Below are 25,465 nucleotides of genomic sequence, written 5' to 3' on the forward strand. Positions count from 1 at the left end.
AAAATAATATCTTGCTCACTGAGTTTTTTTTTTTTTTGTGATGACTGACTGCACAGAGTAAGAGCTCAGTAAATTCGTTGAGGGCTGTGAGTTAGGAAGGTTAGTTCTCCTTTTTTCTGTGGCTATCTTGGGGAAATGAGCAACAGCAGAGTTGGCAAGCACGACAGCCCCCCAGCGATATGATGATGCACGTGATTTACACAAGTCTCTCACAAATGGTTGTTCAGTGTGCAAGGTGGGCCAGTAAAAGTAGAAATCTAGTCTGTGCACCATTCTCCAAGATGCTCAGAAAAGGTCTCATTCTCGAATTTATACAAACGTGCTCCACTTTCTTCTCACCTCCCCAGGGGCTCAGTGATTTCATATGGCCATGACCTGTCCCCAAAAGTTCCAGTGTAACCTGTCTCACCCGTCTCAGGTTGTCCTATACCATTCAGTTCTGCTGCAAAACTCTTTTTTTTTTTTTTAAGATTTTATTTATTTATTTGACATATAGAGATCACAAGTAGACAGATGCAGGCAGAGAGAGGAGGAAGCAGGCTCCCTGCTGAGCAGAGAGCCCGATGCAGGGCTCGCCCCTGGGATCATGACCTGAGCCGAAGGCAGAGGCTTTAACCCACTGAGCCACCCAGGCACCCCTCTGGTGCAAAACTCTTAATCTCTCCAGAGTCCCGCTCCTTCAGGACTCTTCCTCGAGATGAGTGCTAATTGCGTAAGCTAATTCTAGCTAAGGAATCCACAAGACCTTCCTTTAGTTATACTGGCCATTGGCATTTTAGCAGAGGTTTCCAGTGTTTCCACCCAAGGGAGCAAACACTGTGAGAGTTTGAAGTATCCAGGCAAAGGTCATGGAGAGCAGTTTGAAACAGGGGTCTTTTCAGCACAGCACATAGTAGCTGCCCTGTCTTCCACTGTACCAAAAGGGAGGTGGCACTGAATACAGATCAGGAAGGGGAAGCTGAGTACATTTAATGAACAAGCCTGCCTGTCTCACATCAGCCAGTCTATTTAAAGAGTCAATAAGAACTTTGGACTCTATACCAATACCCACCTCTGAAGAAAGAGAATGTGGGAGGGGCAGATTTAGCGGTATAGTGAAAAAAAAATTTGCCTTGAGTATCATGAAACTTGGATTATAGTTCTGCCTCTGCCACTAGATAGCTTTGTGAGAGGCATCTGGCTGGCAGTGTCAGAAGAGCATGAGACTATCAATCTTAGGGTCATGAGTTTGAACCCCACATTGGGTGTAGAGATTATTTAAAAAGCAAAAACACCCCACCCCTCAAAAAAACCCTTTAAAATAAATAAATAAATAAATGTCCTCTCCTTTGGGGGAAAAATAGCTTTGTGGCTTTGGACAAGTAAGGTATGTGCTTAGACTTCAATGACGTCACCATGGACTGAGACTGCATTAGAGAACTAATTTTGGCAGGTCTAATTTTTCTCAGAACTCATTTTTCACAGGTCTAACCTTCTGTGTGGCTTTCCCCTCTACATTGTATCCTTATTCAGCCTGGGGGAAAAGCAATGATGAGTTGTAGCTTCAACAGTATGACATTGAGGGACACCTGGATGGCTCAGTTGGTTAGGCGTCTCAGGTCACGATCTCAGGGTCCTGGGATCAAGCCCCAGGTCAGACTGTCTGCTTGGTGGCAGTCTGCTTCTCCCTCTCCCTCTGGATGTCCCCCAACTTGTGCTCTCTTACCTGCTCTCTCTCTCAAGTAAATAAAAATAAAGTCTTTAAAAAAAAAAAAAAGAACTGCATATTGATAAGGCCGGTTTCCAGAGATTACATTAATGGTTAAGAGTGTGGATGCTGGAGTCCTTCATTCCTGAGTTCGGGTACTGAGTTAGCATGAATTACTTAAGCTCAATTTCCTCATCTGCAAAAGGGGAATGCTAATTCTTAATCATAACGTTAGTGAGAGGATTAAATGAGCTAATACATATTAAAGCACTTAGCGCTAGTAGGTCCTCAGTACTTACCTCTCTGGATCTCTGTAATTTTTTTTTTTTTTTGGTCCAATCAGAGACCAAGACTAAATTATTTCCAAGGCGCTTTATTTCTGCCTTTCAGTCTCTATCTTTTTATTTGTAAAAGAAATGTGTGTTTTAGTAATTTGGCCAGTTTTGAATTTAATAGCTCAATTATTCCTCCCATGTGCACAGAGTAGTTTCCCAGAAAGATCTCTAAATCTGAACTACTCCCATAGTGTGTAGGAGGATCACTGCTGGTGACTAGGATGTAAGAGGTGTACAGTTTCAAAGAGAAAACCCTCACTCCTGTACTTCCACTCTCGATAACATGGAAAACCCACATCTATAGGTATCTAGGTCCCAGGCCCCATGACAGTCCTCAAAGTCATCATTATTCCCATATTGATAAAGTGCAGCAGCCATTTAGATCCCAAGAAACTTGTCTTACTCAGAAGGCAATTAATCACATTCACCTACAGGTGATAATTTGATTAAATGTGAATATACTGCATGCCACGTATTTCTAGCATCATGTTTCTTTTTTTTTTAAATTTAATTTATTTATTTGACAGAGATAGAAAGCACACAAGCAGGGGGAGTGGCGCAGAGAGAGGGAGAAGGAGAAGCAGACTTCCCACTGAGTAGGGAGCCTGATTCAGGGCTCTATCCCAGGACCCGGGGATTATGACCTGAGCTGAAGGCATACGCTTAACAACTGAGCCACCGAGGTGCCCCTCTAGTATCGTGTTTTTTATTGATGAAGAGTTCAGTTCTGCTTTCAAGCCCGCAGACTTAATCACAACAATTCTCCAATTCTGTAGTTGACAGTCGGCTTCTTGGATCACTCCTGGGATCAATTCTGTATCACTTAACAGACGAAAAACATACCAGTTACTTGAGAGGAGATAATTTAATATAAATAATTGTTAACTAGGTAGAAAGATGTTAACTAACTAACTGCAAGGGTAAAAAGAGAACTTGAAAGACTCATGGTGTAGCAACTGCAAGAAGCAGCTACAATCCCTCTGGCTAAGAGAACAAAAGAAAATGATTGGAATTATTAAAACTAGAGAATGGGACTTTATTATCAATTCTTTATATTAAATTGCCTCTTCAAGTAATTGGTGTGGTTTCTGTCTCCTGACTGCTTTATGACTGATACAGTGGTTGTGCCAATTTATACTCCCACCAGCAACATATGAAAGTTGAGATTGCTATATGTCCTTGCCAAAACTTGGTATTTTTCATCTTTTTCATTTTGAGTATTTTGCTGGGCTTCAAATGCTATATTGCATTATGTGTTTTTTTTTTTCTTTCTTAAAATATTTTATTTATTTATTTGACAGAGATAGAGAGAGCACAAGTATGCAGAGCAGCAGGCAGAGGGAGTGGGAGAAGTGGGCTCACTGATCAGCCAGGAGCCCCATGTAGTACTGGATCCCAGAACCCTGAGATCATGATTTGAGCTGTAGGCAGACGCTTAGCCGACCCAGCTACCCAGGCACCCTTGCATTATGGTTTCTAATTTGCATTTCCGTTTGGGAATGAAGTGAAGCACATCTCCACTTGTTTATTAGTTATTTTGATCTCCTCTTTTTGTAAATTATCTGTTCAAGTCTTTTGTCCATTTTTTCTATTGGGTTGCTGCCTTTTTCTTATTGATGAGAGCTCTTTGTATATTTTGGACACGAGTCCGTGTCAGTATCATCCCAGCTCTCTGTCAATATGCCTAGGCAAAATAAATAAATAAATAAATAAAATATGCCTAGGCTGGGACCCCTGGGTGGTTCAGTTGGTTGGACGACTGCCTTCGGCTCAGGTCATGATCCCGGAGTCCCGGGATCGAGTTCCGCATCGGGCTTCCAGCTCCACGGGGAGTCTGCTTCTCTCTCTGACTTTCTCCTTGCTCATGCTCTCTCTCACTGTCTCTCTCTCAAATAAATAAATAAAATCTTTAAAAAAAAAATATGCCTAGGCAGCATTACTAGTACACATGTTATTCCTTTGATTAAATGGCCCTAGGGACTGAATTACCTCAACAAACATTAAGAGCAGTGGAGTGGAGGTACTAGAACATTCTCTATCGAGAGAAGATAGGAATATGTATTTTATTTATTGATCCACAAATCTCTTTGAACATATGATTTTAGACCATTAATTATGTGCAAGGAACTATCCCAAGTATGTGAATTTGCTTCTTTCTGAAGTATTAGAACTCTGCTTGGGAACTTTACACATACTGACATTGTAACAAAATAAGAATCTTGCAGTAAGTTAAAAAAAAAAATCTTCAAGGACCCAGAACATTTTTGAAAACTGAACGACTCATAAGCACTAACTGTCTGAGGTCAGTGAATATCAATACTGAATACTGAAAAAGTCCTGTGCAAATGTTAAAAATGTCTTCTAGATTTCATTGACTCCTGTTTTTATTCATTGATTCATTTACTCAAATCAAATATTTGTTAAGCATGTATTATGGAAGAACATTAATTGGAAACCAATTTCTTCATCTTTTCTTCTCCATACTCATTCTGGGTGGTTTCAACCACTCCTATGTCTTCCCTTACCAACTATTTATATGCCAATAAACCCTACATCTATTTCTACAATCTATTCATCAGGCTCAAATAACCAACTATCTGATGAGTATCGTTGTTTGGATGTCTCAAGTCACTTGTCATACAACATTTTCTTTTCTTTCTTTTTAAAGATTTATTTATTTACTTTAGAGGGAGAGAGCATGTGTAGGTGCATGTGTGAGTCGGGGGAGGGGCTAAGAGAGGGAATCCCCCAAACAAACCCCCTGCAGAGCACTGAGCCTGATGTGGGATTGGATCCCATGACAAATGAGATCATGACCCAAGCCAAAGCAAGAGGTGGATGCTCAACTGACTGAGCCACCCAGGCACCCCTGTCATACATTTTCAAAACTTAACTCATCATCTTCCCCAATAAATCTTTTCTCTGTTTTCTCTGTCAGTGTATGGCACCAGCATTTACCCAAGTGGCCAGGGTAAGACAGTTAGAACTCTCCTTCATTTTTCCCACCCCTAAATATCCTATCAATTACCAATACCTTTTATTTTATTTTTTTTTAAGATTATTTATTTATTTATTTGACAGACAAAGATCACAAGTAGGCAGAGAGGCAGGCGGGGGGGGGGGGGGGCGGGAAGCAGGCTCCCCGCTGAGCAGAAAGCTCCATGCAGGGCTCGATCCCAGAACCCGGAGATCATGACCTGAGGCAAAGGCAGAGGCTTTAACCCACTGAGCCACCCAGGCACCCTACCAGTACCTTTTATTTTTTTAAATTTTTAATTTTCTTTTTTTAAGATTTTATTTATTTATTTGACAGAGAGAGATCACAAGTAGGCAGAGAGGCAGGCAGAGAGAGAAAGAGAGAGGAGGAAGCAGGCTCCCTGCTGAGCAGAGAGCTCGATGCGGGGCTGGATCCCAGGACCCTGAGATCATGACCTGAGCCGAAGGCAGCGGCTTAACCCACTGAGTCACCCAGGCGCCCCTACCAGTACCTTTTAATTCAACTTCTTATATACAGTCTCTCTCAAATTAGTCTGCTTTTCCCATGACCAATACTATAAACCATATTGTTGGCATTTCTTGCCTAGATCTCCTAATTTATTTTCTTGCCTCTAGTCTCTCTGGTCTCCAATCTATCCTCTAATCTCTCCCATTTCTAAAATTCTTCAAGGCTTAACTTATACTCTTTGGATAAAGTCCAAATTCCCTAATATGGTTTATAAGATGCTATGTAACTGATTCCTGATGCCTCTCTGGTATCATATCTTACTAGTCTCCATCTGGCATGCACTCCCACTAATCTGTCAGATCTCACCAAAGGAATCCCCTGAGATCCCTTCCCACATTCTCAAAAAATAAGTAAAATGCCCTTCTACAAAACTCTCCTATTTCCCTTACCTCATTATGGTAAGTTTTTGAGGCCAGATTCTTTTGTCTGTTTGCTTCTTTTTTAGCTGTGGTAACCAAACCAACAAATCACCTTATTTATTGAAATAATGAATAAATCTCTTGGAACTCAGGGATAGCCATTATTGTAGTTAGAATACTGTACTACAATAAGCTCTCTTATTAAATTCAAGAAATGTTTCAGATTTTTTAATATAAGGAGATATTTGGGCACAAGTATTACAACTAACACACTTGGCATTTTGTATAAGCTGAAGTCCATCTTATTTATTGAGATACTTTTAGTTAGCTATTGTTTGTGATGACCATGTGTTAAAATTTATTTGCTAGGGTGGAACAAAGATTGCCGATTACAATTCTAAAGAATGCATTCCGGAAATGATTAACTAGGGTTTTACTTTGCAGAGTTAGCTTGCTTACTATTTTTTTTTTTAAAAGATTTTATTTATTTATTTGACAGAGAGACCACAAGCAGGCAGAGAGGCAGGCAGAGAGAGAGGAGGAAGCAGGCTCCCTGCCGAGCAGAGAGCCTGATGCGGGGCTTAATCCCAAGACCCTGGGATCATGACCTGAGCTGAAAGCAGAGGCTTTAACCCACTGAGCCACCCAAGTGCCCCAGCTTGCTTACTATTAACCTATATGTAAAATTTGATTTAACAAGATTCTTTCATTTCCCAGGCCTGTTTTTGGGAAAACCCATGTTTGCAAAAAGGAAATTGTCTATATTTATATTTTTTCATCTTCCAAAACACAAAATTGATAAGAAAGCAGCAAAGGCCTATTTTTAGAAGAACCATCAGAGCTTTACAATCTTTTTCAAATCCCCTTAAATGAGTTCTATATTATGGGAATTTAATAATAATTATAAAATATCATGGAAAATAACCCAAATAGCTCAGGATTCTGAATTAGCACCCATTTACATGCTATCCTAGGTTTATAATCTAGTGATATTATGTGAAAATTTCCTCTTCTTAATATGGATCATATTTTGATTGAATAGCCAATAGAACCAATTGCTTCAGCGCCTTAAAGTAGTAGTATCTATAGGTGTTATAAATCTTGCTTAAATTTTAACAAGTCTATTAAATGAGTTATTCTCTCTGATGCTGGAAAAGCCAAGGAACCCTGTTTCAACCTAATCTGTACCTCTTAGCAGAGCAAGGCGTGAAGGGAGGGCTGCAATGTCTTATAATTTTCTGAGATTAAAATTTTCTTCATACTCTGGCAATGAACTAGTTAAAAACTATTTAAATAGAATCGTAACCTACTACATAATGATAGCACAAAAAAACCCTACCATTTCTTCATATGTCTTCTTACTAATTTTGTTGGGTGATTAATTATGTTGGCAATATGTTTTAAATTTATGTTATATTGAGACTCCAAGATAACTCAAGGGATCTTTCCGCAATTCTTTTGAATGATCTATAAATGTTGGACTGCAAAGTTATGGGAAGAATTGATCCTATTTCAAGGTTAGAATGAACGTTTTAGAAAAAGTAATACACGATGCAAAAAATGTGAATTTTGGGAAGTTTCTCCTAACATATAAATACCCAACACATAGGATGGATTCAGTATATTTTTCTTGACTGACTGATCAAATGAGTGAATAAATGAATTATCCTCCTGCGGGTCTTGTCCCCTCCTCTTACCCCAACTCACAATTAATTGTAATTATTTTCTGAGTCTCTACCCACATTTTAGATAATTTTGCTCCCAAGTTTTGGCAGCTGGAATGGCTTTTTAAGTGTCTAATTAAGAATGATTTGTTAATAATTATTATCTCTTTGAATAATTTTCTTCCCCCTTTTACTCTTTTAAGCTGTTTTTACATTTTCCAAGTCTCATGCTGCTTTTTATTTCTTAGGCTAGCTTTTAATAAATAAAAGAGAACAAAGTCCTTTTTCTCGCCGCCTTTTCATAAATGTGACCCTTTCTGTCATTCTTTCCTTGATCCTTTCCAAATCAGCAGTGGTTGCCATAAGTGACGGCTGAGAGACAAGATGCCAAGTGCAATGGCTAAATTTAAAGAGCAGTATTCGCACCTGTTGTTAACTGGCAATGACCAGCCTCACGCCCACAGCTTCTTCCACCTTCTGCCTCCTACCAAGTGCAACCCACAGCCCAGAGTCTTTATGCGTTCACGTATAAATAAGTACTGATAAAGACTATTTGCATGTATCAGAAGGACAATGAATATAGCAGTTGACACTAAATTTGTTTAGTTTCAGAGGGGCTGAAATTTGGGCAACACTCAGCATAATATAAAGACAAATCTGACCTTGAAGTAGGTAGACTAATGTGGCTAGGTTTTAACAAATTTTTGAAGACTTTAAATGGACTATCTCACCCCAGAATTTTTTTTGAAAAGATCTTATTTATTAATTTGACAGAGATCACAAGTAGGCAGAGAGGCGGGCAGAGAGAGAGAGGAGGAAGCAGGCTTCCTGCCGAGCAGAGAGCCCGATGAGGGACTCGATCCCAGAACCCTGGGATCATGACCTGAGCCGAAGGCAGGGGCTTTAACCCACTGAGCCACCCAGGCACCCTATCGCCCCAGCATTATCTTGTTAGACCTGTCATACTTTGTGAAAGTATTTTGGTATTAAGTATTAGCATTGGTAGAAAGTATTAGCATTGGTAGGGTCCTATAAATTTAAATGTTGTATGAAAGAGGCAATCCTCGGAGTCCTTATCATAATCTAAAGAGTTAGCTTAAATTAGTTTGCCAGGTTGGCAACACTAACTTGGAAGAGTTCTGTAAGAGAAATATAGTAACACAAATAATTTTGATACAGATTATACTTAGAAGATGAGAGAAGGGGACTGTGGCCCAGCCAACAAGATTAGTCTATTCAAATAGGTATGATAACCAAGGGAGTGTGGCCAACCTCATTGTCAGATCAGCTCACATCAAGTGCCAAAGTACTATGATACAAAGTCAAACAATAAATTATGAGAGTTTAGTTTTACCTGGACATTTACTCTCACAGGAGGCAAAGCTGGTCTTCAAAAGAGTAGAACAGGTAGGTGGCCTATAGGGACAGACAGAGTTGAAGGTTGAAAGGTCAGGGCATATTCAGGGTATAGGGAGTAAATGCCTGAAGATTGCTGAGAGAGGAGAGCACTTTAGCAATTTGGCATTTTGTTCTGATTCAGTCTTATCAGAGAATGTTCTTATGATTTTTTGGCACTTTTGGGTACTTGGAATGGTGTTCAGTTCCTTCAGAATATGGGCTGAATTCCTATGGTCGTGTGATTTATTTGAGTGCAAAATTAGTGTTCTGTGCCTTTGAATTACTTCAGATAGAGGCAAAAGACATCCTGACTCCAAAGGTCTAGTAAATAGCAAAGGCTCTAGAAAGCCACAACCAATCCAACACAAAAGCGACAGCATTATTGTTTACTGCCAACCTCTCAGATCTTAAGAAATGTGAACAAAGACGGTCCTATTTGAACAAGCCCTGCCCTCCTCAACTGAGTGTTTTCCTGGTGTTCTGCTCTTGATAGAAGAAAACTTGCAGATAGGAAATAATGTTTGATTAGAGGGTCTCTGAGTTTCAAAATGTGTATGGAGTCAGTCATTCTTTGGAGGTTGGGGCATGAGACTCCTGGCACACAAAAATCTTAAGAGGTCATATGTAAGTACACCTATGTGAATGATGTATGTAAAGTATGCACACAATCCAGTGTCAGGTTGCAAGTCTACATTAGAGTAAGTGGGGTGGAAGTAATAGGGGAAGAAAAGGAGAGAAATAAAAATGAGGAAGGAAAAAATGTGTGTATAATGAAGTGAGACTAGATGTGGATACAGACAGGAAGGGATATGTGACGGGGTTTACGAGGAGTTCGGCTACACTTACTAGAAATATTTCTCGTCAGAGAGGTTGAGAAAAAACATAAAAGATTATAGAAACAGAGAAGTCATGGGAAGATGAGTGGTAGTGATGGCGAGATGCCTGCAGATGGGTAGGGGTAGAGAAATGGGAAATGATACCTGGGAAGATAGTGAGTCCCAAATAGCTAGAAAACAGATCAAGGCTGTGATTTATGAGATGATAAATATTTGAGGGTAAGCCCTTTCCTCTTGCTCTCCTTCTTCATATACTTTTTCCCTATTCTTTAAGAATTGGTGATTTCACTTGCATAGTAATTCACACCATCTGTGAACCATGAAACACAGCCCCCAGATGTCTAAGCAGATCCTGTTATGGTTTCTTACCCGTGTCAATGAACTGTGTGCATCACCTATCCTGGCTATTCTGGAATGCTTTTAGGCAAATACTCCATTGAGTTGAGTCATAATTGGGAGCTGACTTCTGTGTACATTTTAGTAGGAAGCCTAGTTAGGGTTTCATGCTCCAGGAAATCTGTTCTGATTAGTTTTAGCTAAAAAAAGATCAACCTGTTTTAAGGATTGGCACAGAAAACAACTCTACGGCCATGTAGATTTTAGTGACCATGTTTTTATAATGATAAAAATAACATGCAGATGGGAATATGTTAAACCATTCTAAAGGGTAGCTACTTCTCAAAAGTCTCCAGAGCTAACATGTTTCTTGTTTATTTTTCCAAGTCACTATGTAACTGAAATACACATATAACATATAAAAGTATACATAAGTAACTTTTACATATATAAATTAAAAAGGCTCATCTGCACTAGATTATTACTTTTTAAAAATTACATATTTATTTACTTATTTGTCAGAGAGAAAGAGCTCACAAGGAGAGGGAGTGGCAGGCAGAGATAAAGCAAGGGATCATATTCGAGACTTAATCCCAGGATCCTGGGATCACAACCGGAGCTGAAGGCAGATGGTTACCTGACTCAGCCATCTGGCTGTCCCATATTATTACTTTTTTAAAGTATAGATGGAATAATTCATTTTGTTAATGGTTGTATAATATTCTGTTATAGGGTTAGTCGCTCTCTCTCTCTCTTTTTTAAAGATTTTATTTATTTATTTGACAGATAGAGATCACAAGTAGGCAGAGAGGCAGGCAGAGAGAGAGGAAGGGAAGCAGGCTCCCTGATGAACAGAGATCCCAATGCGGGGCTCCATCCCAGGACCTGATCATGGGATCATGATCTGAGCTGAAGGCAGAGGCTTTAACCCACTGAGCTACCCAGGGGCCCCTAGGGTTAGTCTCTTATTAACGAATTCCTATTAGAAAACATTTAGGTTTTCTTTAATTTTTTATTCTCAAAAGGTAACATAGTTTTTAATTTTTTTGTGGCCACTTTGCCATCTTTTAAAAAAGTATTATCTCCAGAGTGATCAGCACAGTGCCTGGCATAACAGTTACTCAGTGAATATTAATTCCCTTTCCCTTCATATGTAATTTATTATTTTTTAGGAATGAGGATATTTTCTGTTAAACTATCCACACTTTCTTATTATGGGGCCTGGCCAACCAACTCATGTAAGATATCTCCTTTGCTGCTATGGAAAAGATTTTCTATGTAAGGAGGTAATTAACGTTTGTATAGTTTCTAGCCCTGGATTATTAGAACTCAATTTGGTCAGTGGAACCTCAGATTACACAGCCTACCTGGGGTGCATCAGTGGTTTTATCTTGGTAGACAAAAGATGACACCCTTAGTAACTAAGAAGGAAGCTTTTGGTAATCCCTCTAGTTTCAGGTTTATGCAGTTAAAAAAAAAATCTTTTTATTGTGGTTCTTTTGCAAATGCATAGGACTAAATCTCAGAACTTCAGGATGCATGTCTAATTTCTGTATTTGGAAAAATAGGAGAAAGACAATTCTGGTAGAACTTCTTGAAGTGTAAGTTGGAGATGGATAGACAATCCTGATTCATAGGCAGGTATGGCAAAAGAAACAGAAAATACAACAAAAGTAAAATTCCTGGCAATCCTAGTGAGAAGGAGGAGATGGCACAGCATTGCTAGATACATAACATGCAGATATGATAAATATAGATGGACAGAAAATGATTGTAAGTGAAGTTGTTCCAGTAATGTCACAGATTTCCAGCTACGGGGGGATTAGTATGTGCAGCTGTTGAATGTGGGGGAGCTCATCTCATTCTTGAGCTCTCAGGTTCCACTTGTTGGGCAATAAATACCATTTGGGTGAGTGGTGTGATATTCTCACCCGGAGAAGCCAATCATTTTAATGTTCTGGGGTGGGGTGGAAGGATTAAACAAACCAAAAGCCCCACTTCATTATTTAGCAATTCTTGGCCAAGCAAATACCATTTCAGTTAAACTTTAAAAAATATTATTAGAATAAGTGATCAAATAAAATTGTATGTGGTGGGGGTGCTTGGGTGGCTCACTGGGTTAAGCCTCTGCCTTCAGCCCAGGTCATGATCTCAGGGTCCTGGGATTGAGCCCCACATCGGGCTCTCGGTGCAGTGGGGAGCCTGCTTTCCCCTCTCTCTCTGTCTGCCTCACTGCTTACTTGCAATCTCTCTCTCTGTGTCAAATAAATAAAATCCTAAAAAAAAAAATAAAATTGTATGTGGTGTATTTTTGTTTCAACTTGATTGCCTAAGGCTACACTACTAAAGATGTTTTCCAGAATTTATAGTAATACTTTTTTAAAAAAGATTTTTATTTATTTATTTGACACAGAGAGAGAGAGATCACAAGTAGGCAGAGAGGCAAGCAGAGAGAGAGAAAAGGAAGCAGGCTCCCTGCCCAGCAGAAAGCCTGATATGTGGCTTGATCCCAGGCAGAGAGCCTGATGTGGGGCTCCATCCCAGGACCCCGAGATCATGACCTGAGCAAAGGCAGAGGCTTAACCCACTGAGCCACCCAGGGGCCCCAAGTAACACTTAAAAAAAAAAAAAAAAGATTTTATTTATCTGAGAGAGAGAGAGAGCATGAGCAGGGTGGGGTGGGGCAGAGGGTGAGGGAGAAGCAGATCCCCATGCAGGCTCTCTGGGCTCAAGATCATGATCTGAGCAGAAGGCAGATGCTTAACGTACTGAGCCACCCGGGTGTCCCTAGAGTAATACTTTCAGCTGCTTACCAAATTGTTTTCCTACTTCACATTTTAAAAGAAGGTGTGAGGACTAACCAGCCTATAATAACAGACAGCAAGGAAATCCTCTTCTAAGAAAGTACTTCTTTCACAGTCTTTAATGAGCTTTCTTTATGATCTTGTTTCTTGGGGAAAGAAGTATTTTTCAAGAGAAAGCAATCAAGAATTATTCCAAAGTGTATCCTATTGGCTAGTTTATTTAAATTATGAAAATTCATTAGGATAACCTTTACATGACTTTTATTGCATTACCAACATGTTCTGTTTCCATAGTTTAATAAGTGCACACAGGGTCAAAGATAGTAAGAAAATGATTATTCCTTCTGGAGAGTGTAAGAGTATCAGTCTAAAAAGTGCTGTAAAAATGAATTGAGTATTTGAAATGTATATAGGTCTGTTAATTCACCCTGAAGGCTTGTACTCATTCTGGGACTTTGATATCATAAGCATTCTACCCCTCCTATATTATGCTACATAGCACGGTCATTAGATCACCCTTTGACGTAGGGTTAATTTCAACGTGTCCAAATACCATCAGTTATGAATGATAACTCTGGGCGTGTCACTGAGAGTTCTAGCATCCCTCGTTTTATGATTACTAATTTGGTACATATTTTGCCAACTTAGAACACTCACAAAGTACAAAGCTTAGCACAAATATCTGTTTCCCCAGTTACCTTTATCATAGCTTTATCCTTGGTGAAGATTAGCCAAATCGAATATGCCATCTCTAGTGCTGCTATTCTGAGGGGCTCGGGTGCCAATTACCGGTTCCTTAGAATTTGCCCGTAATTGACTATGTCCCACAATAGGTAACTCTGCAAGTGACAGGCAGCCTCAAGTGTGGTTCTCCCGCCTGTCGATTGGGCCTTGCAGGAAGCTCCGCCTCACCAACTCAGCCAAGGGCGGCAGTTGGCCCGGCGACGGTGAGTGGCGGGTCTTAGCTCCGCCCCGGCCGTCCGCTGCGCTGCCTGGGTCGGCGCCGTTTCCAGTTGAGAGATGGCGGCCGCCGCAGGTAGATCGCTCCTGCTGCTCCTCTCCTCCCGGGGCGGCGGCGGGGGCGCCGGCGGCTGCGGAGCGCTGACTGCCGGCTGCTTCCCCGGGCTGGGCGTCAGCCGCCACCGGCAGCAGCAGCACCACCGGACGGTGAGCGAGCGCGCCCGGCGGCTCCGGGGAGGGCGGGGCGGCGCTGGCGTGTGGGAGCCGCCGGCGGGCAGGCCGCCGGGGCAGCGGGCGAGTTACCTCAACTCGCGACCGCTCCCGAGCTTGCCGGGCACGGAGGAGCCGCCGTGCCCTTCAGGCGCCTGCGGCGGCGACCAGGAAGGGAGGGAGGGCGGAGGAAGCCGAGTGGAGGAGGAGGAGGGGCGATGGCGGGGATGTTCCCGCAGGACCCGGGGCACCAGGGCGGGGAAGGGACGGGACTTGAACCTCTCCCTGACAGACTTCGCCCCCGATCTCGGTCCCTCCCTCCGTTTTTTTAAAACAGCTCTGCCCCATCGCTCGCGTACTGAGCCCCGTGCAAGTTGTCCCCTTTCCCTCCTCCTCCGGGCGGGTTGGGGTGTCCTGAGTTGCCGCGGCTGCCTGGTGTATGTGTCAGGAGAGTGGCAGTGCCATGCTTCTGGGCACTGCCTCCGGAGAGCAGCCCAGGACCCCAGCGGGGCCGCTCCCTCGTCCTCTCTCGGCCCTTTGGGAACGGCCAAGAAGGATAATCAAACTTTATCCTCCTCCGTGACTTCCTGCGTGTGTGGGCATGGGGAACAGCCCCTTCGCGATGGATGCTGCATTGCTTCAGGAGGCAAGCTCCATCCCCTCAGGTCCTTAAAGGTCCTCGGTGGTCCTTTCGGAGGGCTGGTTTTACCAGCTCGTTCACGCGTGCCTGAAGAAGGAAGGGGCGGGGGGCAGCAGGCAGAGGGGAAGTGGATAGGGCAAGTTGTTCGCAGAGGCAGGGATTTGGTAGTTGAATTAACCAGTTATTGCTGGATTTCATTGGCTGGCAAGGAAGGAGAGTTTCTGTTTGAACAGCCTCGAGATGTATTGGTGAGTGATTGTGAATTCTTTTTTCAGTTGCAAGAGATCAACTTGGCATGGAGTTGTTGACCTAACAAGTCAGCGGGTTCTCTTTCCTTGGACTTTCTAGACCCATTTGTGTTGGTCTCTGGCCAACTGTGAGTGAACGAGTGTAGATTTTATTTCCTAGGGCTAACTTGTATAGTGTGGGAATGAGAGAATCCCTGCAGACGGCCTGATAGAAGGAACTAGTACCTTCAGATCTCAGCAAATACATCCACCTGTCCTATTCTGATCACATAGCTCTTGAGAGGAAGCTGAACTGGAGGTTTTCAGAGGGGACACCCCAAGACTGATGACAGCATGAAACCAGGTGTCTGCAAGAGCTATGAAAAGAACTAATGGTCTGTAAATGCAAGATGATACTGTTATTATTAGTCACACGTATGGATCCTATCCTCATTCTTGTGAAGAAAATTTGTACTTCATATTTGGCATACTGACATATTGCTTTGCTGAAGCTTTTGGGTGAAAGCCAAGCTTTTCCACAGTTCAGTTTAGATTTGCATGTTTCATAGCCTCCATTTATGTGTTTTGTTTTCCTGAAAACATAAAGCCATCCAGAAATCTGATGGCATTCCCCTCTCCCTCAAACTATTTAAAGGCTTCCCAAGTTGTCTTTATCCCTGTATTTTGCTAATACGTCTTTTGACTTTGCACAGTTTGTTTTTAAGGCTATTTGGGTGTGGTATTCATTTAACATTTTTAAATTTATGCCTTGTATATTTTCCACTATGCGAATCTGTCAGGCTATGAGTGTCTTCCTTGTGTGGGTACTTCATGAAAGTGTTCTTCTGTGCTATTCTGGGGTGGGTAAAAGTGATGTGCTGAATTTGTAACTGAAAGCACAGTTGAAGTGAAGTGTTATTTCTGAAGGGCTGAAGTGTTATCATGGGAATGTTGACTTGTAAATGAACTTAGAATTGTACGATTTTGAAAAAAGTTGTACCTGATTAATTAAAATATGTAAACAGGTTTTTTTTTTCTTTTTCTACGATTGCTCTGAAGCCTTCCTGTATATAGCTGTCTCCATCTGTTATTCTATGATTCCTCACAAGATTCAATTTGAAAGGTATCTCTTAGGGATTTAACTCTTGACATTTTATGCCTGAAATTGAGGCCCAGAAAGGGGAGGGACTTGTTCAGGATTCCACCTCTAATACGCACCAGTTTTAGGATTCCCACCTACCCCAGATAGTCTGACCCTCTTATTGTCTTCTTTTCGTTATAAGACGCAATTGCTCCTTCATAATCTCCTCCTTTTCAAGGAAAAGGAGAGTATTGGGAAAGTATTGGTATTTTAAACAACCATGAATGGGAATTGTCTTGTGAGTAGATGTTGGAGGCAGAGCTGTGGAATGAGGCAAATATGGGAACAAACATCTTGCTCTTACAGAGGTCCCTGCGAGACACTAAGGTTGAATCTTGCATAGGACACATTCTGTGCATGTGCAGCAGATGGCACTCTGCATTGGACTAGATCACAAGCCCAGCTTGTGCCACTTTTGTTCTGCTGTAGTAGGTACAGTAAATTAGAGCCAGGGGGACATAACCAATTATGGTGCTGGTTAATTTTTTGCTTGAGAGGCATGCGTTTTGAAATCTTTTCTAAGTTTACAGAATGAGTCCAAAGCAGTACAGTTCAGCCTATTGGTAAATGTGGTTTCGAAGTTATAAAACATAACTTGTTCCTTTCCCACCTTCCTCCTTAAAAGATCAAACAACTGAGTAAATAGAAATAAAGGTGCAGGGGCTTATTTGGTATTTTTAGCACCATCTAGCGTAATTTTTCCCTTCCTGTGTGAAGAGCCTGTTACTGCTCCTCAGTTTGTGACTGTAATGAAGACATGTAAAATGTTTGTTGCATGCCTTACTGTGTGGTTAGTGAAGGTGACTGCTATTTTCAAGGGTGATTCTTTGAGGGGCAACTGCTTTTCATCGTGAGCTGGGTAATTGCTTTGCTAAATCAAACTGTCTCACCTCTGATTATGAAAGCCTGACTGTTAACATTTCCTAGTGGTCCATAGCTAAATCTCTTGCTTAAGTGTGTCATTGGACTGTTACAGTTTGTGGTTGTCTCTCTACTTTACACATTATAGTTTTTTGGCAATGAAAGCATTTCAGTTTAACCTGACAGTTTTAACTGAGATTATATTACCTGACACAGAGGCAAGTCCCAGTTCTTTAACTGGGTTTCTCATGGTCTGGCTGGTCTTATTTAGCCAGATCCATCCCAGCACAAATACTTCACTGTACTTAAGCCAATGTTCCACATATCTATACTAAATGTTTATGTAGTTCCTGCAACTGAATTTCAGTCTTAATCACTCCTCTAACCTCTAAGGTCCATTTCAGGTTAGAGACTGTGACCTACGACTCCTTTTTGAAGCTAACCTACTCACTTTACAGATGAGGAAACAGACCTAATGGCAACTGAGGGAAATGACTTATTAGGTTATGTGTGGTTTATGACATCTGAGATTAAAATTCTTTAAGTGGTGGTGGATTCAAGATGTTCTAGTCAGAATCTTAATTTGTGTGATTCCTGGCTCTTAATCCCTCTCTTCTGTCCTATTCTGTCCTGTCTAAATTCTGATAGACTTTATTATTAGCAGGACACAGATTGGCACTGACTTTTTATCTAAAGGTTTCGTTTGTGGGTGCCTTATATTATAGGAGAAATAGGGTAGTATTGCATTTTTGTCTCTCATAGACTCCAACACAGCACTAAGTATATAGGTGATGCTCAGACGTGCATTAATTGAATATGCACCTTTGTGTCTGCTTGCCAGTTCTGAAAAGATATGCTCATCCACTCCCCCAGCCCCCTGTCCCCAATTTGACTTGTTTAATGGCCTGTTAATTTAAGTAACCACATTTGGATAATTGCTTTAACTTTAGTATTGCCAGTGCTGTCTTTGATTGTATATTATACTTCTTTATGGTAGTATACCCAAAGAGTGGGTACCTTTGGATTAGCTCTATGGTGGTACTTGCTTTCTTCCCAAAGCCCAGCAAAAGTATGATTAATACCCAGATTATATAAATACATGATTGAATTAGGTTCAAGAGTTTTTGTTGTTTTAGTCAACTACCGTGCTAAGATTTTGATGGTCCTGGATAAATGTTTAGAGCAGACTTTTAAAATTTACTATTATTCCCACTATTTTCTATCGAAATGTAGTTGACACACAATGTTACATTAGTTACAAAAGCTGGCTTGTTTTTAAGGAAGCAACCATGCTTTTTTTTTTTTTTTTTTTTGAAGATTTTGTTGTTTATTAAGGAGAGAGAGTAGGAGAGAGGAAGTAAAAGAGCATGGGTGGGGAGGGAGGGTCAGAGAGAGGGGGAATGTATACTTGCTGCTGAGTGGGGAGCCCATGTGGGGCTTAATTCCAGGACCTGGAGATCGTGACCTGAACAAAAGGCAGACAGTTAATCAACTGAACCACCCAGATGCCCCACAACCATCCTTTTATTTATCTTAAAATCATGCTTATTTTGTACGATGTGCACAAAATATTTGAATGAGTAAATTTGGATTTATTCAACAGATTATGATTATTTGAACTTTTCTAAGTCCCAAGGGGGCTCTGTTTCATGCTTTATGAACTCTACTCCAAGAGGAAATCTAAGTAGAGAATGCAACATCAAAAATGGTGTATATCAAAGATAACAACAAAGATCATTTTTGGTTTTGGGGCTGCCTCGTGTTTGAAATCCAGAGTGGTCATTATCTTCTGCAATAGCACTTCATTGACACCATTATCTGAATAACTGCAGAGATGTTGCTTTCATTTTTAAAAAAAGATTTATTTACTTATTTTTTTTTTAAAGATTTTTTTTTTATTTATCAGAGAGAGAGAGGGGGAGAGAGCGAGCACAGGCAGACAGAATGGCAGGCAGAGGCAGAGGGAGAAGCAGGCTCCCCGCTGAGCAAGGAGCCTGATGTGGGACTCGATCCCAGGACGCTGGGATCATGACCTGAGCCGAAGGCAGCCGCTTAACCAACTGAGCCACCCAGGCGTCCCTTATTTACTTATTTGAGAGACAGTGTGAGAGAGGGAAGGGGGCAGAGGGAGAGGAAGAGGGAATCCTCAAGCAGACTCCCTGCTGAGCATGAAACCTGACCCGGGGCTCCATCCCAGGACCCTGAGATCATGACCTGAGCCTAAATCAAGAGTTGGATGCTTAACTGACTGAGCCACCCAGGCACCCCCTCATCTCTTTTTTATATTCTAGCTTTGTGCCTCTGTGGGTTTTCTTAAAAATTACTGTTTTTTGTTTTGTTTTGTTTTGCTTTTTGTAATTAAGGACAACACTACCTTTTAAGATCTGGAGATAATCACTTAACATAAGGGAATCCTCTATTCTTTATTTGACTGATTAATGTCATATCATGGCTCATGGATACTTTACAATTACTGGAATAACATGTTTTTTGGAAACTAAGATGTCACCATGGAGGAGGACATGTACTTAAAAGAACTGTAGACTTGAGATCTCAAACAGACCATAGGTTAAGGAACTAATGCAAGAGTGTTGAAATGGCTTTTTCCTTGGTAGCCCATCAGGTTACCACAGAGCTGAAAATGGCTCCCCCGTCTGCTGACCTTTGCATTCATTTCTTTTCCTGAGAAATTACACAAATGTGTGTTTTGTTTTAAAAACAGTTAAGCAGAGGTACGTTTTAAAAAGTGAATTGGGGCCATATTCTTTCAGTAAGTGCCTAAACTCAAACCCAATCTTGAATAATTACTCCCTGATTTAGGTCAAACTTGATGACACATGTTAAAAAAAACGTGTCCCCTGCATATTGAACATGCAAGAGAAACCCTCCATTTAATTATTTCACTGTACTTTGTTAAATGCAGTGAGAGAGCCTGTGTAACTTGAAAGTTGACTTCAAGCAGAGTAATTTTAATAAGTTATGTGAATTGTTGACTTGTAAACTGTGTATGGGTGTGAATATTTATTTATGTATTTTTTTATTTTTAAAGATTTTATTTATCAGAGAGAGAGTACAAGTGAGGGAGAGGGGGGAAAAGGAGAGGAAGAAGGAGAAGCAAACTCCTTAATGAGCAGGGATCCCGATGCGGGGCTCCATCCCAGGACCCTGGGACCATGACCTGAGCCGAAGGCAGCTGCTTAACCGACAGAGCCACCCAGGCGACCTGAGTCTTTTATTTTGATAAAAATGTAACTCGGTAAATTATATCACCAGCTGGGTCTAATAGCATGCTAAAACTGAACTTTTTCTAATGTAGTTCTGGAAAAAATGGAAAATATGACATTGCATTTTGACATTTCTCTTGAAAATAAGAGCCCTTCCAAAGGTTCTTTAAGGACATTGATAGTATTTATTAATCAAAAGAGTGGGGTGTTTATCTCTTATACTTTGTTTCTGAAAGTTTTTACTATTTATTGTCTACTTTATTGTTTGGGGAGCATTGGTAATGATCACCAGAGAATTGCTGAGGACTCCATTATGTGTGTGAGGCTGTCCAGAGAATAGTCTCTAGTGTAGTCTTAAACTGTACTTAATGCCTTATAGATTACAAGATCCGTTAGATTCTTTTTTGCTTTCTAAGATAGGCTACATTGTACTTCTTATCTATAGTAAGTAGTGTTATAGGATGTTCAAGAGTACTAATATCTCCTGTAAACTTTAGAGAAAGTTAATGTGACTGATTTTTTTGGCCAAATAACAAGAGAGTAAATAGGTTAGCTTGAACTACCCGACCCTATGTGGAGGGATAGATATGTAGAGGAGTAGATACAGAAGGAAGCGTCTAAGATCTGAGGGCATTGTGTTACCTCATTTAATTCTCACCCAAATCCTATGAGAGGCAGTGTTATCCCAGTTTTATAGATGAGAACATTGAGGGTGAGGTAGGTTCATTTCTTCTTAAGTGTCATAAACTGTTTTAATGCTAGAGATACAATGATGGACAAGACACAGGTTTTGGCCGTGAGATTTAAGTCTAGGTCTGGTGGGTTGTCAGTGTGGGGCCTCCTTCCATTTTGTCTTCTCCTCAGTCATGTTTTTTTTTCAAGCATCTACTGCAGTTTTCTTCTAAGAGATCTATCTCACTGTCTTTCTAACTAGATTTCTTAACTCTCTTTCTCTACCCTCTCCTCCAGGTTTTAGGTAATAAGGGTCTAAGGTATTGCTTCCTTAGGATCTTTGTAATTTAGATAAGGATTCTAGAAAATCCCACACATTATCGAGCATTGCTTCTATAGCACTTTTATAACATTGTCTGGTGTACTCCACAACTCTTCAGGCAAAATACTACACCTATGGTACAGATGAGAAAAGGAAAACCTGGTAAGGGTAAATAACTGGAATCATTCAGAAAATTGAAATTCTTCAGACACTCACCTATTGACCAGAAAATACCTGTTGAACTACTGTTTGTAACATGCTGTGCTGGGAAAGAGAGATGCCCCTGAGGTGGTCCAAAGAGGTCACAGTTTGGCTAGGAGACACCAACAAGCAAGACTGTAAGTGGTTATGCCCTCCCGCCTTGGGAGCATTTAGACCTACTGAAGAGAACTGGGGAATGGGGAAGGCTTTATAAGGGGGGCCTCACTTAAGCTGAAATATGAGGAAATATAATGTGTGGGGGACTGGAAAGGTGTAGTTCCCATTCTAGACAGCACCAGCATCTGACATGATAGTCTGAGGGAGGCAGATGTCTTTGAGAAATGGCCAGTAGTTTGTCATAATGGAGTATGGGCAAGAGTAGCCAGAGATTAAGCTGGACAGTAGTAGTGATACCAGTAATAATTAATATTATGTATACCACGTGTTATGCACTTTGCCTAGGTAATCTCAATTCATGCGACACCCTGTGGGTAGGTACTCTTACTATTCTCCTTTTATAGATAGTGAAACTGAATCATCTCAGATTGGTTGATTTGCCCAGGATCACAGCTGGTAAGTGACACTCAGTTAGTAAATGACTTGCTCAGGATCACACAGCTGCTACTGGCATACTTGGCAAGTAAACCCAAGGGGTCTGGCTCTAGTGACTGTCTCTTAGCTACTGTGCTGTGGTGAGGGAATCACACTGTGAAGGGACTTGTGAAGGAGTTGGGATTTTATTATGTAGGTCAGTGTTTTTTTTTTTTAACTCAACTCACAGTAGAAATACATTTATTTCATGACCCAGAATGTGCATGTGTGCGTAAAAGTAGGAAAAGTTTCATGAGACAGTATTTTTACTATGTATGATTTACATCATTCCTGTGCTGTTTTGTTCAAGAAATACTGGTTGGGACCCATTTCAACTGATTCCACAATTTAAGCTACAGTTTAGAAAAATAACTGCTGGTCAATAGGTGAGTGTCTGAAGAATTTCAATCAAGTGATTCACATGATCAGTTTGTGGTTTTTGGTAGGTTACAATAGCAGCTGTGTGAAGGCTGGTTTGGAGAAGATGGGACCAGAAAAGCCAAGAGGCCAGTAAGGGATATCTTAATGGACCAGGCAAAAGATGCCTGACTGAGGACAGTAGCACTGGGGATAGAGAAAAGGAATAGAGAGAAGGGAGTTTAGGAAGTAGAATTGATAGAACTTGATGATTGGATGTGGACTATCACTCAGCTGGTACCAGGTAGAAAGCTAATTCAAGGGCTGTCTGATTTTGTTAATACTCTGGTGCTGAAACTTTGTTTCTGGACGGTCTCTGTGTGTTTCTTTTTACAGTCATGTTAAGTATGTTTCATTGTTGTGATTGTTGTACCTCTACTCTTGTATATAAAAATATGTTGACCTGGTTTAATGATTTTCTAATTTGTATATCAGATTGCCACCATATCCCCATTTTCCTGCTCCCTTCCCCTACCTCATACCATCAGAATCTAAAAGATTTGCAGACCGGTATGGAAAAGTTTATAAAACATGATGAGCATTCAACAAAACTTAGTTGAAAGCATGGGTTCTGTGTATTGTACTCTTCCAAGGAAGAAACTCTTCACATTATGTTAATTAGAGGACTATTTTTAAGTAATTTCCTTTGACTTTGTTCTCTTCGATATTCCACTTTTGTAGTGTTTGTTTACCTTTAGAGAATATTGAGCATTGTATATATGATAGTCTTTTATATTTAAAACAAACAAAAACCTAGCTATTCTTAAGCATGAAGCCTTTTCTTAGTTAAATTTTAGCAATCTTCTTGATCACATTAGAAATGAAGGTACAAGATTCCTACTGCTTCTGCCACCCCAGAAGTATAAAAAATGAAACCACATAGTCATCAAGAACGAGTTATATGGACTGATTTTCTAGTATTTTAATTACTTTACTGGATTGCTTTATTTAGAAAACACATATTCTTTGGTATTTTTCTAGGTATTATAATGCAAAGGTGAGTATTTGATAACTATGACATTTTTAATTTGTTTTTAAAAAATATTTTTAAGAGAGAGACAGAGTGTGTGTGCAGGGTCACACAAGTGAGCAGGAGGTGAAGCAGAGGCAGAGGCAGAGGAAGAGAATCTCAAGCAGACTCTGTGCTGAGCTTGATCCCACAACCCCGAGATCATGACCTGAACTGAAATCGAGAGTCAGCCGATTAACTGACTGAGCCACCCAGGCATTCCAGCTGTCAAAAGTTTTAGAGCCATTACAGTATCTGCTTTGCCAGAAGAGATTGTAGTGAGCCTTTTGAAATCTCTGGGAGCGAAGGATTGTTTTATCATCACAGAATTAGTTTTCTGAGGTAGGTAAAAGAAGAGATGGAAGTGGTGTCTGTGTGTTTAAATCACCAAAATAAAAGTAAGTAATTGAAGAGGATGAGGTACCATGTGATATAATAGGAGTGTGGGTTCTGTTCATTTCTCATTTGTTAACTTGCTATTTGACGTTGGGCAAGTGACTTACCTCTTTGGTCTTAAATCTTTTGGTCAGTTAAATAAGAGGGCTTGATCAGGTGAGCCTAAAGGGCTTTCTAATTCTAAGACATCTATCATTTTTATATAAGTGATTTTTATGTTATTTCATGGTGGGGAGGCATGTATGAAATCATAAACCCAAGCATAATGTATTTGTTTATTCTCACAAGGGTCAAGGGCTTGACTGAAGAAAAATAGCTCCCATTACCTTTTTAGGACAGTTTGCATAATTACTTAAACAATTTACCCTGCATTCCTCTTAAACATTTCATTATGCCTTAGTCCCATCTTTCTCTTTTGGCTTCTTTTTCCCATTGAAACTACTGAGGGTGTGGGGGGAGAGGAGAAGATATGGGGGTGGAATCCGGAGATTTAGAGAGACGGTGGGGGGGGGGGCGGCAGGAAAAAAGCAGCTAATGTTAAAGTGCTGAGATAAGATGGACTGTTCTTCCCCACCGCCCTGAAATCTTTTATTTATTTATTTGTGTGTGTGTGTGTGTGAGAGAGAGAGAGAGAGAGAGAGAGAGAGAAAGAGAGCAAGGGCACAAGCAGGGGAATGGCAGGCAGAGGGAGAAGCAGGCTCCTTGGAGCCAGACTGGGACTTGATCTCAGGAGGCTGGCATCATGACCTGAGCCAGTGGCACATGCTTAACTGACTGAGCCATCCAGGCGCCCCAAGATGGACCATTCTAATAACTTGTTAATTCTGAGCTATGGCTTGCAAGTCTGAAACAGAAAATGTTTCTATTTTCCTTTGTAATTATGCTACAGGAATTCTGAGTGGGAAAACATCAGGTGATTAGTTGCTCTTAGTAGTCTGTTCTTCCCAGCCCTGTAAACTGAGCCTAATCAGTGTCAAGAACACTCAGTCAGTGTTGGATAAATGAGAGTCAGTGAGTTAAAAATTCCTAGAGACTATACTCTAAATCCTTCAGCCCTGTGGAAAATGCATCTGTAGATCATCTTGTTGTCTGTACCTAGATAATACAGTGATGGGAATCATGGAAATATGAAGAAGGAGTTACTTTTCTTTGATTCGAGCAGCACCAAATCATTTTAAAAGAGTTCACAGATTATGCTGAAACAAGCAGGACTTTAGGAAATACTAAGTAAAAATAGTGATGGAAAAATATTGCAGTGCTTTTATGTTATAAATGATTTAAGAAATTGACACATGCATCTGCCTGGCAAATATTTGGAGCAGGTGGAGGAGAAGAGGGAAGGGTGAGGGCTGGGCACTGCAGAAGAGAGCTTTAAAGGAACTCTTTGAAAGAGGTGCTGCCAACTCTAGACTCCCTACATGTATATATTTCCAAAGATGACAGATTTTTGGAGGTGTTTATTTTGGAACTAATCTTCTGTATTTCCATTCTGCCCCCACTGTATCCTGAATCTTGCACTGCCAGAATTCTGCTAGCTGCCATGAAGCAGGGCTGTGGCAAGTGGCCAAGTGTGATAAAACCTATTTTTCGTTTTAAAACAGAGTATGGATGTCAGAATACCTCAAAGAAGTATTTACGGATAGATTGAATGGAGTAGGAGAAATAGTAAA

The 25,465-nt window shown here is 40.7% G+C and overlaps 1 protein-coding gene and 1 long non-coding RNA gene across 2 annotated transcripts in view; one reads left to right on the forward strand and one right to left on the reverse strand.

The window, feature by feature from the left end:
* LOC116573698 overlaps nucleotides 1-13,885 on the reverse strand; it is a 55,050-nt gene extending 41,165 nt beyond the window's left edge. The window contains exon 1 of the long non-coding RNA XR_004278945.1: nucleotides 13,623-13,885. This is a non-coding gene — a long non-coding RNA (uncharacterized LOC116573698). The remainder of the gene's footprint in view (nucleotides 1-13,622) is intronic.
* A 49-nt stretch (nucleotides 13,886-13,934) lies between these two features.
* Nucleotides 13,935-25,465, forward strand: part of MCU (mitochondrial calcium uniporter) — a 203,258-nt gene continuing 191,727 nt past the window's right edge. The window contains exon 1 of the mRNA XM_032313952.1: nucleotides 13,935-14,091. Within this exon, the coding sequence (XP_032169843.1) occupies nucleotides 13,945-14,091 (147 nt within the window). The 5' untranslated portion in view covers nucleotides 13,935-13,944. The remainder of the gene's footprint in view (nucleotides 14,092-25,465) is intronic.

The sequence above is a fragment of the Mustela erminea genome, chromosome 14 (genome assembly GCF_009829155.1).
Source record: "Mustela erminea isolate mMusErm1 chromosome 14, mMusErm1.Pri, whole genome shotgun sequence".
NCBI classification, from domain to species: domain Eukaryota; kingdom Metazoa; phylum Chordata; class Mammalia; order Carnivora; family Mustelidae; genus Mustela; species Mustela erminea.